This window comes from Euprymna scolopes, chromosome 2 (assembly GCF_053919585.1).
Source record: "Euprymna scolopes isolate OS-2025 chromosome 2, ASM5391958v1, whole genome shotgun sequence".
Classification (NCBI taxonomy): Eukaryota; Metazoa; Mollusca; class Cephalopoda; order Sepiida; family Sepiolidae; genus Euprymna; species Euprymna scolopes.
This window is the reverse complement of record NC_136483.1, coordinates 104,996,469-105,011,698: the sequence shown is the minus strand read 5'-3', so window position 1 is coordinate 105,011,698 and position 15,230 is coordinate 104,996,469. Positions and strand designations below refer to the sequence as shown.

Here is a 15,230-nt window from a genome sequence, read left to right as displayed (position 1 = left end):
CACTGGGAGGATTTGACGGAAATCACCGCAAAATAAGGTTGGAATGCCACCCATGGGATTCTTGTTTCCTGTGATGTCTTGCAGTGTTCGGTCAATTGCTTCATAAGCACTCTTGTGCGTCATTGGGGCTTCGTCTACAATGATTGCAGAGGTGTCTCTAATTACATTTGCCAAGGCTGAGTTACCAGTAATTTTGCAAACTGGCTGATCCATTCGATGAGTATCCAAGGGTACTTTAAAAGTGCTGTGAAGAGTGCGGCCACCTTGTAGTAGAGTAGCAGCAATGCCACTGAATGCTGTTGCAAGCACAATCTTTCTCATGGACCTAATCTTTGCAAGGATCAAATTGATTACAAAAGTCTTGCCCGTACCACCTGGAGCATCAAGAAACATCATGTTTTTGTTCATTTCACCTTGTGCTTCCAACATTGCCATGAATGAATTGTAAACTTCTCTTTGAGAATCGGTCAGTTTTTCTTGCATATTTTCTGCTTGTAGGGAAGTTCTTCAAGATTATAAGTAACTTCACGTTGATACTCTCTCGCGAGTCTTTCATCTCTCCCTTGCATTGGTGCAGGTAATCCATAGCTTGCCAATGATTGACCGCACATAAGGAGAACTTTTTCTTCAATTAGACAAAGAGTTTTATTGTAGATGTCCTCATTAAAATCTGCTTCTGGATTGTTAACTTCTTGCCTGTATCTGTGAAGAATGTCTTCAGATATTACATCACGAAAAGCCATCCAGATCTCAAGAGGATTTCTTGGCTCACAGGCTGTTAAAATTATCACAAATAGGCTTCGCAAATTTGAAGGTGATTGAGTGGCACTTGCCTCTCCTACTGCTTGATGCAAGTGATGGTCATTTTCTAGAAGGCCTCGAGCAAGGCACGCTGCTCTGTATGTTTCAAACACCTGACCATTGTATGCTCGCAAATTTTGAAATGAAGTTGGACCAGCAACCTCATTGAGCAACAGGCGTAAGAAATAACACTCCCCTGCTTTTGGACTAATCGTGTAGATTCTCCCAATGCATGGTGCCTTCCATACATCATCATTTTCAGTACCTTCAACTTGTACCCCACGCATTCTTCTCATCCATTTCTTTGTCGATTTGTTCCAAGTGTAAAACTCAGGGACTTCTACGTATTTGAGACCCCTTGCAAAGTCATCCTCATGGCAGAGTTGAAAAAATGCTGTCAAAGTTGTGGCAGGCGGTGGACCTTGGGCTCGTTCCAGAGCAGTATCAGCTGAGAACATGACACGCTGCCCATTTTCAAGATGAACAGAAAGTTGTACAATTGGGGGGAAATGTTCATGGATGGGATGTTCCAATATCCTCCAGGCTGCCTCTGAACTGCCGACATACCTTGCATTCTGGAACTGCTGGATCTCATCCACAATGTGACTTTGTACTTGGCCTTGTTGGTTAGCTGCTCCATCAGTTCTTTGTAGTTCAAACACTGCTTGATCACATCCTTTATTCACATATTTGAGGACATATTTGATGCTTTGGATCGAGCTGCAAATTTCTACGTTAATATGAGCGTTGAACTGCTGAAGGAGGACCTTGTTGTACGGAACAATCCACTGGTTTGTTATTTCTTGATTAACATACCGACCATTTCTCTTCATCCTTATTGTACCAGTCTGGCCTCCATCTTCTGGTTTTCTTCGCCTGTACTTGGGGTAAGAGTCTTGGCCTTGCTTGGTACACTGAAGAAATTCTTTTGGGTATTTTTTGGAACATTTGTTGTCAATCATACATGGACAATTTGGATTAAATGGTCCACAAGGTCCATGCACCATATGTGCCATCACTTTAGCATGAAGATCAGGATCTTCCTCTTTGTCAGGGATCTCTGCAGATATGCAGAGATCCATTTTTTCTGGTAGAAGTTTGTCCTCTGGGGCCTGCCAGGTGAGGATGTGTGCATGCGGCAGTCCTCTTTTTTGATATTCAATACTGTACAGGAAAGCCCTCAACCTGCCAAATCCTCCCTTTTTAATAAATTCAAGTAACTTTTTTAGCTTCTGCCTGAAAACCCTGGCAACAATATCTGGACGATCCTGAGGGTCTTGCCCTTGAAGACAATTTTCTGTAATTTCTGTCCACTTTGGATTTGTTGTGAACGTGATGAAGAGGTCGGCTCGGCCCATTCGCCGAACATATGCCATGGCATGACTTTGACGCTCAAACATGTATCGAGGGCCTCCTGTATAAGTTGCCGGAAGTACAACTCGTTGACCAAACTGTTCTGGATTCCCATCCTCCCTAAGAATTGAATCTCTCAAGTTGCTATAATTGTCAGCTCTCAGGGTCTGTTGCTCACGCCTCAGGAACTGTAAACGTTCTGTTTCAATCTTGCAGTACACATCCACCAGCCATTGTTGAAATAGCCTTCGGTACCAGAGAAAATAGTTTCCAGGCCGAGTCATTAAATGGTACGAATAAAATTGCTGTTGGGTAACTTTTCGCCCATTGGATGCCTTCATGTAGATGTTGTAAGATGGAGAACCATAGGGGTACATTAACGGGTACATTAAAGTATCGTAGAGGGGATGTAGTTCGGAGATCCATTTTAATGTATCATTTCTAAAACGCAAGACAATATCCCGGTTAGCTGTTGGTTCATTCTCCATTAATATTCCAATCTCATACGTTGTTGTTGGAGCATTGAATCGCCGTGGATGCTCTTCTTGCGGCCTTCGGTCTTCCCTTATGACAACTTTATGTTCTACCAAGTGTTCTTCTTCAACCCTCTCCTTTGTTGTTTTCAGCTGACAAATAAAGCTGTTGTTCTCATGTAAAAATTCAGTCAGACTTTGGAGAATGTCTCTATTGAGTCTACTGTCACGTCCCCGATTATGTAGTTCCTCTTCCAGACTATCCAAGAAGTAGACTTGAATAAACTTTGCTGTTTCATCTTCAGGTGGTAAAAGACTCCCAATCTGGTGGCAAACCTGGCCTCGAATTCTAAAAGAAGGATTCCACCCATGTACTGTCGCAATTTTGTGACCAAATGATGTCATTGCAAAACAATTGTTATAACTGCGTAGATTTTGCAGAAAATCTTTAGAGATGGGACCATTGCCGGAGAGCAAATCTTGAAGCAACTGAGGCAGTGGTGGAAAGCTATCAAGCACAACTTTGCCAGAAGAACAACAACAACCAGAAGTTTCTCCTTTAAATTTTACAGCTGAGCAATGTTGACATACTTTGTCCATTTTTCCTATATCAGCTGTAGTGAGAGAGTCATTTTTGTTGTAGAGCAATCCTTTTCTATTGCAGTGTTCTATTTCATGGTGTCTCAAAGCAGTCATTCGTTGTCTAGCTGCCTCGTTTTCTGTCAATTGCTGGGGCAAAGTCATACTCTCTCTCCATGCAGCCTCTCGTTGTTGCCCTTGGTATAGGCGAAAGCTTCGTTGGGTTTCCGATTCATTCTGATGTCGTTGAGCCACTCTCAACTCACCTTGTGTACGTCTACTTACCTCATATAATTCATTCGATCGTAATATTGCTTCTCTTTCCAGTGCATATCTTTGCCTTTCTTGAATTTCATCTTGTGATGAATTTAACCGCCTTACAGCATGTCTAGTTCTGTCAGCTTCACGTTGGGTTTCTCTTTCCAAATCTGACAGTCTTGCTCTCCTTTCTCTTTGACGTATCCTGTTAAGTTCTAGACGTCTTTCTCTATCTGAATTGTTTTCATTGGAGCGAATTGCAGCAACTCTTAGTCTATTAGCTTCCAATCTTTCCATTCTTTCTTCCTCACTTTCGTTTCTACTTCGTTTGGGTGGCATAATTTCGGTTTTAAACGGAATTGTTTAACGATATTAATGATTGCAAATTAATTAAGCGTAAAGGAAATGTATACTAACTGAAATGGACGAACTATAAATAATATTTCTGAATAGTACAATTATAAACAATTATATTGTACCTATTTACTATGCCTCCCCACGGGACAGAGTTAGACACCAGGGTCGTTTTTTAACGTGGAGAAAAGGTACAAAAATAAAAATTGTCTCAGTCGTGAAGGATTTCTCCTCCACCGAAAGAGAACAAGAAAATGAAGTGCAGCATCTGAAGAACAGATACTACACTTTGATCTTGACCAAAAGGAATGAATAAAAGTGACCTACGTGTGACTCATTACTTCCGGGTGTAAACGTCACAGTCTAAAAGTAATAATTAAAAAAAAAAGTAAATGTAAAATAAATGTAATACCAACTTAGATTAACTAAGTACCTATTTACTATGCCTCCCTACGGGACAGAGTTAGACACCAGGGTCGTTTTTTAACGTGGAGAAAAGGTACAAAAATAAAAATTGTCTCAGTCGTGAAGGATTTCTCCTCCACCGAAAGAGAACAAGAAATAGAAGTGCAGCATCTGAAGAACAGATGCTACACTTTGATCTTGACCAATTATATTGTAGCAAAAATGAATAAAAGCGACCCACTTGTGACTCATTACTTCCGGGTGTAAACGTCACAGTCTAAAAGTAATAATTAAAAAAAAAAAGTAAATGTAAAATAAATGTAATACCAACTTAGGTTAACTAATATATGTAAACAATACAATTAAAACAGTTCTATTAAAACAAATAATTACTAAGATCTAGGTAATTGTTAGTCTCATTGTTATGGTTTTAAAGAAAAAAATGTGTAAAAAAAAGTTCTGCTTTTGTGAGTACGTGTATTTCTTTTAAATTACATAACCTTTTTATTTTATTATTTATATCTCTTTTAAATTTATATATTTTGTTAGTAAACTGGAAGAAATTCAGTTGAATAAAACCTTGTTCGTATTCTTTACGTTAAACTCATATTTTTATAAAAGGTTCATCCGGTTTAAAGAAAGCACTAAGTTTAAATAAGACTGGAAATAACTAATTCAATATATAAATAGAAAAATGAAATAAATATAAGCTTTAAGTCTTAAGATAGTAATAATCAAAATGTAATAAATTATTTGTAGTTCAAATCTATGATAAGACAGGCTTTCGAAATAGGCTCGACCAGAAAGATTAAATTGGAACGAAATTATAATCTCCGTGCCATTTTCAAAACAACCCCACAAAAGTAACGGTATCCTGCAGTTGGTTAAAATGACAACGTTGGTTGTAAGAAAAATGTAAAAGAAAATGCGCTTATCTGTTTATTTTGACCTGTTTTATTTAATTAAAAAAACATTGGCTATAACTGGAAGAGAGCGTTATGTTTTGGGGGTTGTTTAAAAAAATGGAAATAAAGTTAGTTCCGTTTTAATTGTGTTTAATTGCGGCAAGCGCTAACAAAATCGAAAAATCACTGTTTACATTCGAAATGTTAACTTTTATAGGTTTACAGGTTTGCTGACAAGGCTGGGGGTGTTTAATACAATTATTTTACTAAATTGATTTTTTTCATTTAAAAATAAAATTATTTCTTTTTTAATAAAGTTTTATTTTAAAATATTTGTTTTTGTTTATTTATATAAAATTACGATAGTTGAATTGTATTCTTTCAATTATATTGGCAAGTAAAATATAAAAGATTAAAACGGAACGAAATTGAAATTTCCATTACATTTTCAATACAATCCCAAAACATAAAGCTTTGCTCGCCAATGAATTGTTTTGATAATATACGTAAAGTGAAATAAATCGAATATAAAATTAAATGAAAATATATTAAATAATTAAATGTTAAATAGATTTTGTAAATAGTACAGTTGAAATGATTAGAATATTTCCAATATGTAATAAGGTCGAGGTAATTAGTTAAAGAGATTTAATATAATGTGATATGCAAATGAGCATAAGTCATTCGATATGGGGGTGGTTTGTAGACTAGTATATAAAGAAATTAGGCATAGATTCTTATGTCTCCGTTAGCAGAAACATCCAAAAATGGGTTCTAATGTTTCTCTACCAGGAGAGATCTACCCTCTTACCTCCTTTATATTTCGTTGATGATGGAGAGCTGTACACACAGACAGAAACACACGAACCCCATTACTTTATAAAAATATATAGATATAGATATTTATATATATATATATTTATATATATATATATTTATATATATATATATATATATTTATATATATATATATATATTTATATATATATATATTTATATATATATATATTTATTTATATATATATATTTATTTATATATATATATTTATATATATATATATTTATATATATATATTTATATATATATATTTATATATATATATTTATTTATATATATATATTTATATATATATATATTTATATATATATATTTATATATATATATTTATATATATATATTTATATATATATATATTTATATATATATATTTATATATATATATTTATATATATATATTTATATATATATATATTTATATATATATATATTTATATATATATATATTTATATATATATATATTTATATATATATATATTTATATATATATATTTATATATATATATATATATATATATATATATATATTTATATATATATATTTATATATATTTATATATATATATTTATTTATATATATATTTATATATATTTATATATATATTTATATATATATATATTTATATATATATATTTATATATATTTATATATATATATTTATATGTATAGTTTTAAATAGGAGAGAAACAACCCTTAACCGTATATTTTAAAATAAGTATTAACTTAGTAAAAGTGCAGAATAGTTTACAGTTGACATATCGCAAAACTTAAAAAAATAAAAACAATATGACTATGCCAAATGCTGTAAAATTAAATTGTCTATCGATCTGTACAATTCTAACGTACTGAAACTGTTTTTAAGTATGCAAAAAAAAAAAAAATATTTCAAGAGTTTATTTCAGCAATGCATTTTTACCTAAACAACAACAACAACAACAACAACAAAAAACAACAACAAAAAAAAAACAAATGACCGCTTGTCGCTTAACCGTTGGGGTAGGGGCTAATTCCTGAAAATTTGTAAACAAAGATGACTTATCATACTCCTTACCCTAAGTCCGACTGACAAGCCCGTACTTAAGATTAGTGGTGGGTAATTCATAGCTTTTCCAATATTTTAATAATGAAGACTTGTAACAGTTAAGCAACAAGCAACCATAAAATATTTAAAAAAAAAAAAAACAAACAACATTAAAACAGTTTTATTACATTAAAATTATACAAGTCGATAGATAATTAATTCTGCTGCGTTGGACATAAAGCATTTAATTTGTTTTTGTTTGTTTGTGGTTAAATTGGTCAAGTAAACTGCTGCCAAAATTCTTTAGTCCAAAAACTCAACTCTCTGATATTACTCTCTCAACTTCAAACGCACTTCTGTTGATCGAACTTGCTTCTTAAAAATCCAACTCCAAACTGAACGACCTCTCTGAAAATCAGGTCTCTTTTATCTCCAACCAGGAGCATCTCATTTGTATATCAGGTGGCAACATGGCAGGCATATAAAGAGATAATGTGGCCATTTTTTTTCTTTTTCTCTTCATTCATTTTTGGTCCACCCAGATTTGTACAAGTTGCATAAGGCAGGTTTGTAACAACTTTTTAAACATTTCAGACCACTTTTTTTTTTTCTTTTTTACGATTGCTCGACTTAACTATTCTTCACTTTTACTATTTATTCTGTTGGTCGAGGGAACTGGCTTCCTCCTTTTATAGTTTTAATAAAGTACCCCCCCCCGCCCCAAGATCGAACATTAAAATTCCTTTTTGTTGTCGCGTTATTTATTTTATTTATTTTTAATAAACTGTATTATTGTATCTTTTATCATTCACGGAAAGAAAGGCAAAACTAAGAAACGATTATTTTAAAATGCGGATTGGAGGATCAGTTTTACATATTAATTTAACGTAAAACAAGCAGCATGTTTATGCTCGCCACTGCCTGCCACCAATTACAATCAAAGATTTGTCTCATTTGACTAGAATTGGCTAACCAAACTCAACCAACTGAAATTTAAAAAAAAAAAAAAAAAAAAAATCCGATTTGAATATTTAAAAAATAAAAAGCAGTGGCTTCTTTTTATGTCTACTGTGAATATTTGCTAATTTTACAATATCTTTTTTTCCCTTTTGGTTTATTTTTACTAGATTTTTTTAATGCACATAAGTTACTTTTATACATATGTAGATTAAAAAAAATAATTTTTTTTTGGTATTATTTTGGGTGCTAATGCAGAGTGATCCGCGCTATTTTTTAAATCGTATTTCCATGTTTAATTGAAATTTTATGATGTTTATTCATTTGTATGGTTAAAATACAGAATAGGTACAAAACACACTCTCCTCCCCATGTTAAGAATTGCTTTTTAAATAATAACATTATTATTTCAGCACGGATCACTCTCTGCATGAGTACCTTATTTTGTTCTGACCGAGGATAAAGCATCTTACCAAACGCCAAATATTCACCCACTCTCATACATTTCAATTAAGAAATCTTCTCAAGATTCTAACTGACCTTTAAGTGCTATTGTTCGTATCTCTGTTGCACTTGGTTCACGGGGTATATTTAGCAAATACGTTTTTTAATTCTTTTTCTTGAGTACGGTTGATCTCACAGCTACTGGAATGATGGAGATCTTCCTAAGATTTCAGTTTGTTTTCATGTGGTACATGGGACCTTGGTATTTCGTTACCTTTTCCTTCTCAGTTCTGTTTAACCCAGCATCATCGAGGACACTAACTTCTCCCAAGGTTGCTTCTTTCTCCTTTCTTGCCCCATATCTCTGTCAGGCTTTACGGCTCTGTTTTCAATGTATGTAAGAATTGCATAGTTATAGTGGATGGTGTATGACTTATTTCCAACTGTTTTTTCTGGTAAACATGTTCCCAGGATTTGCTACTACATTCGATATTCAACTTGTTACAGATTGTTCAATGGAGACATTTACACATTCTATTGTGTTGCATTGTATAGTGACTGTGTCTTAACAGAACCTCACAGCTCGATGTCAGGTACCTCACACTCTTCTTCTGTGCGTTTTTTTTTTTTTTAAGTATTTTAACGACGAAAAAAAATTATGCATAAAATCTTCATTTATTTCTGGAAACTGTGTTCAGCCATTTTGAAGGTTAGATTAAAACTGTCGAAATAACATGTAATAAAAATATGTTTAAAAATATTTAAACATAAAAAAAAAAAACTGATTAAATTAGGTTGGAAAGTAATTGTTCTAGCCTTTGGTAACAGTTATTTGTTACCTATTTGTTTTTTTGTTTTTTTTACCCATTTTTACCTTTTTTCTTTAACTTTTTTCTTTAACTTTTTTCTATTAACTTTTCTAAACAATTGCCGAATCATCTTTATCAAGCAATATTTCATTGTCTTTGTTAATCTGAATGATAAAATTGAACAGATTTGGATGCGAGGTTATTAACTGCACTTAAACACTGTTTCGTTGCGTCATCACCTGCAGAAAACTGATTGGCATTGTTGCCATGGTGATAAATTTGATGTAATCTGAAACTCCAATGAAACAACATTACGATCATTTCCCTAATGGTCTACATCCCGACAGAAATAATCTGTCAACTTGCTTTTTCCTGATTCAATTAAAACGGTTCCAGAACCCCCTCCTATCAAGTCAGCTTTGTGATAACAGATCACCATGACTTCGAATATCAATCCTTATTTATTTTATTTTTTTTTTCAATTTTCTTATTTTGTTCTGTCTGGGGATGGAGCATCTTACCGGACTGCCAGACCTTCACCTGCTATCTCAAACAGTTCATCTGAGAGATTTTAAGAATTTAACCACCCGTTTAAGTGCAATTGTTTGTATCTCTCTTGCACTTGGTTCACCGGATATATTTACCAGGTATTTTTTTTAAATTCTTTTTCATGGGGCCGGTTGCTCCCACAACTACGGATAACAACTAAGATTCCAGTTTCTTTTCATGTCCTGCATAAAACCTTAATATTTCGTTATCTTTTCCCTCCCAGCTTTGTTTGACCTAACATCATTGAGGACATTAACTTCTGAGGTTGTTTTTTTTCTCCCTCTTGTCCCATATTACAGTGTCAGGTTTAATAGCACTGTTTTATTTTTAGCTACATAGTTGCAGGAATTGCGTCGTCATAGTGGATCGTGTATGACTTATTTCCAACTGTTCTTTCTGGTAAACATGTCAGAACTTGCTGCTACATTCGATAAAACGAAAATTAGTGTAGTTCAGGAAATTATCTTGCATTATCAAGTCTTGTTTTGAATAGAGGAATGACAGACATGTTTATCTTGTGGAAAAAAATAAAGGAAGTACCAATGCTAAGGAGGGGTGGAGGTCTGAGAAGGTCGGTTCTACCCCAAGGTGTCTTTGACTCTGACATTTTATGTTGTTACTGAGAGGCGTGGTGGGAGGCGCTGGCCCTTGGAGATATATATATATATATATATATATATATATTGAACATGTCTTGGGCCAGAGAGGTTGGTCATTGGTGCGTGCCACTTCATTCAAGAGAGTTCTGAAGGGTGCCGATGTAGTCCATGTTCTGTGGTGTTCCCTGTCTGCCAGTGGCGCTAATATTGCTTCTATTTATGTTACGTGATGCGGTAGGTTGCGAACAGTACCTTGGTGAGCACATGTTGCCGACGTACAGGCACCTTTCCAGGTTTGGGCGTGATAATGAGGTATGCTGTGAACGGGGGCCTCTGTGGGATGCGGGTGTCATTGGTTCCTTTCGTCCAACATCTACCCAGAGAGTCAATGCGTCATATTTCTTCAAGCTGTTAACCGACTCCCAAGTTGGGATCGTGTTGGGATCGTGAAATAACAATAATTTTGCAATCTTTATACCGGCTTCATCTCGGACCATCCAGTCCAACTATAGTCGGAATTAAATTTTCCCGACAGTCTAACGTTTGGTAATTTTAATCTAATGATCCTCGAATGTGACTGTAGTAAGCCAATGAAAACTACATAAAGATAAAGCCTGAACCGTGTATCTAAGTTTGAGATTTTAACATTTTTTTTCTCTAGAGGATATTTTACTTTTTTTTTTTTTACAACTGAGTTACCGCTTATCAAGGCCTAAAGGCCACTCGAGGATAAAGGTATGTGAATTTGACAGGTAGACAGTGAAACACGGATGGGATTAGTAACAATGATTATGACTGGGTGAGAAATTAACTATTTAAAAGGACAATTCAACAATAATTTGTTTACATTGAACTTGAAAACGACCATGTTATTTATAGTCAGCTGAGTGAGCAGTTCTGTAGTACTGTATTCTAAAGATGGACAGTTCTAGGAAAGAAACTTTGCTCATGAAAGTTCTGCTTAGTTTTAGGTATACAGTGTGAGAAAGGGAATTTATTGACAGTAGTTGTAGCTATATGGTATGCTTTCAATGGTAATCACATGATTTGATAAAATCAACAGTAAATTTTCTAAAGTGCCATGTAGACTACCCAGTATTCCTCCTGGTGCACCACGATGGGTCCCTAACTAAAGCAGGCAAGCAATCGATTTGAACGAAAAATGGGCGATTTCACTGATTTTAATGACAATGTGCAGGTGATACTAGGAATACAATTGCAAATTACATAAGAGTTCTACCCGGTCATGGCTGACGGATCGAGAGAATGCTACCCCTGTGGATTAAATAAGTGTTTCATTCTAAACTCTATGCTGATTGCCAGAAAGATTCCCACATTTGAAAAGATACACCTAAAGAAATTTGGGGATTACATTGGCTGAAACGCTGTGAAAATAATACTCAAGATTACAAATAGTTTTGAAGTTATCAGCGTTTCCATGGCGTAACTTGGGAAATACTTCATACAATATGGAGAAATAAGATCCTTATAATACTTTGGCCCATCCTTACGTGGGCAATGTTATGAAGGTTCTTGTTAGTGGGAACAATTAATGTTTCACAGCCTGTCACGTGTTCTGTTTGACCAATCAGAACGGAGTATTTCATAAGACAAATTTGGCTTACTCCGTCCACACTTCAGTGAACAAGATTTCACGATTTTTATGGTTAATTTTGATGACATCTTATTATTCGATGTTGATAATTACTTAAATTATTTTATTTTTGCAGGAAAAGACAAAGAATGAAGCCGAAGCTGAAGTGAGTATTTTTTTTTTTTTAACTTATTGTCACTCCACTCCAACCAAGGAGTATTGCCACTTGGAACATAAGGGCCTACAATTTGAGATTGTGTTTAACAGGGACTGAGGGGAGTTCAGCAGCAAGATGTTTGTTTACATTACATTTAAATTGCTGAAGGTTAGTAAAGTCAGGGAAGCCAAAAAAGTTTGGAGCTTGGCAATTATGCGGAGTTATTAGAGACTTTATTGAGAGACTTTTTTTTCTTTAACCCTAAGATTGAGAGACTTGTGGTAGATAGTTCAGCTCAGATGTGGCAACAATATTCTACACATGGGCGAATTATAGCTTTGTAAAGATATAGGATGGTCTCTGGTATGAGTAGTTTTCTTGTATGGTAGAGGGAGCCCACCTCTGTTGCAGCAGTATTATTGAATTACACAATATTTGCCACAAATCTATATTCAAATTCTAATTTTTATTATGTTCAGGAGTATAGGCACCAAAAGCTGAAATAAGATTTGATTCTTTGCAGTTCTTGCTGCTTACTTAAGAAGCAATTTCAAAAAAATAAGTTCGATTTTTTTTTTTTTTTTTGTGCTAATGCAGAGTGATCCGCGCTATTTATTAAATCGTATTTCCACATTTAATTAAAGTTTTATGTTTTTTATTCAATTGTAAGGTTAAAGTACAGAATAGGTACAAAACACCTTCCCCTCCCCATGTTAAGAATGGCTTTTTAAATAATAACGTTATTATTTCAGCACGGATCACTCTTATGCATGGGTATCCTTTTTTTGTTCATAGGATTAGGTGTTAAGAATAAATTTGAGAATTTCTATTTAAGAAAGATTTTTAATATTTAACAGTAAAGTGTAATGGATAGCTGTTTCTGTGTATTATTGATACGAGGAGTTTCCAACGTTTTCGAACGGTGGAGGACCATATTGATGACTTTTGAAAACTATGCAGGCCAAAATTAAAAAAAAGAAAGAAAAAAAATCTTGTACTGTTTTGCTTTTAAAGTGAAACAGGTTCTCCAAAATGAAATATTTTCTATAGCTTTTCTCCGGGAATTAATCCCTACATGTAAATTAATCCCTACATGTAAATTAATCCCTACATGTAAATTCGTTCGACATACAAGTTGTGTTCCTGCTCGACCTAACGTTTGCTTGTTCTCAAATAAAGAAAAAAGAAAAAAAAATGGTCGGATTCGGACTTCTTCTTAACGATCAGCAGTCTATTTCTTCTTCCTCGTCACCGCCGTCGTAATTCTCTTTTTGTCCTCTTCTCAACTCACATGCACAAAATAATCTGTCACTGCTCTAGAACCAAAAAAAAAAAAAAACGTCTTTTTTTTTTTTTTTTTTTTTTTTTTTTTACTGCGGCCTCGAACCATAATAGCACCTAAATTTGCATTTATCTTATTTTTCGTATCAGACGGATTTCGAGTTCAAATGCCAGCACTTCTCTACAGCTAGAACATGTCAACCATTTGAGCTTATTGCTGTGGTTCTTCATACCGTTATTACACAAAACTTCATTCTTTTAATTACTTTTGAAAAAAAAAAAAAAAAAGTCACACTATTTTCATATTTTTAAAAATTTTTCCTAAATATTTTTGTTTTCCATAAGTGCTCTGCAGGGTGGATTAAAGACTTTGGCGGTCAAAATCTGGCCCGTTGGCCATATTTTAGAAACACCTGATGTAAACCATGAGTGACTAAAACGCGTTGTAATATTGAAAGAGAATGTCTAGTAGGTAATTCAGACTTTCTTCAGATATATCACAAATTCTCTCTCGCGTTTTGTTTCATTTTAATTAAGTCGAAGTTCTCAGAAATAAAGGGTTCTCCCTTGCTATGGCTAACACTTGATCTCTATATGAGATATATAGATATTCAAATATTCCATTAAAGTTCTTTGTTACCTCTCAAACACTAAGTTTGTAAAACAAAAGTTGAGAATATCATTTCCCTCTCCCCAATTGACCATTAAAATGTGTTATAGTATGTCTTTCTTTTTGGTCTCTTGATCTTACTGGATACCAAGACAAGAATTTATCTGGTCTTGTGGAGTAACATTACTTGGAGAAGGTGTACCATTCCTTGTAAAGGCTAGTGTGGGTTAGACACACTGAGGAGTTCTTATTTGTGCTGCAAATACTATATTATTTTGAATATTTAGTTAGGATTTCCTTGCAGGGAAAAGTATCCTGACAAACCAATGTAAAGAGAGACCTTAGACAGTCGATGATAGTTTAGTAGGTATTCAGGTTCTCTGTTGTCACAGTTTATGAATTGTCATATGCAATAAAAATAGAATAATAGTGGCATTGGTTATGATTAAACGGGTCACAGGTAAGTCTAGTATGATGATCTGCCTATTTATCTATCTATCTATTTACAGGGTTTTGAGGTAAATTTGAAAACTTTTTTTCTCTTATTTTATTCAAAGTATTTAATGGTAGTAAAGTGCAACAGATAGAGCTATTGAAGCAATGGTTAGCAGGAAGTATTCTGTGTCCGCACATCGAAATTCGTTGATTAGCTTCCAGAAATGTAGAAATATCTAGGCGAGGCAGTGTGAACCTTGGCATGAATGATGGACAACTATTAAGAAATTACTGAACAAGGACCTTCACAACTTTTTTGTAAAAGAGTCAGAAAGACTAACTACTTAACGCTAAGGCTAAAAAAAACTGTCTTACGAAATTCAAGGACATTGTCAACAAGGTCAAAGATCCCATTGAGCTGGTTTGTACCAGATGAGAAATACATCTGCTATAACCAGTTGTATAATGCGTGATTTTAAAAGCTTGAGACCATAGATGATTCAAAAGCACCAGAATCTTGGCCTGCATCATGACAATTATTGATAGTGAAAATTTTGTTGCAGTTCAGTACTCCTTGAAGGTTGTGAGATGTGAGTTGAATAATGGGGAGATATAGAGAATGATCATAGCAGGCATTCTGTTTATTTTCACAACGAAATGCACCAAACAGCTGCAAAAAACTGCAGCAAGGTAATATGGACCATTGGTGAGAGAAATGGGCGTTCGAGTGGTGACTAAAAAGAACGTATTGAACGATGATATTCACTACTCCATATACAATAATCTCGGGAGTCAATTACCACTAA

General features: G+C 34.2%; 1 protein-coding gene across 50 annotated transcripts in view; it reads left to right on the top strand.

Moving 5' to 3' along the window:
- LOC145293800 (putative NADPH-dependent quinone oxidoreductase VAT1L) overlaps positions 1–15,230 on the top strand; it is a 324,545-nt gene that overhangs the window by 212,893 nt on the left and 96,422 nt on the right. For all 50 annotated transcript variants that reach the window (XM_080140590.1, XM_080140822.1, XM_080140814.1 and 47 more), the window contains exon 9: positions 12,078–12,107. In XM_080140590.1, the coding sequence (XP_079996716.1) occupies positions 12,078–12,107 (30 nt within the window). The remainder of the gene's footprint in view (positions 1–12,077; positions 12,108–15,230) is intronic.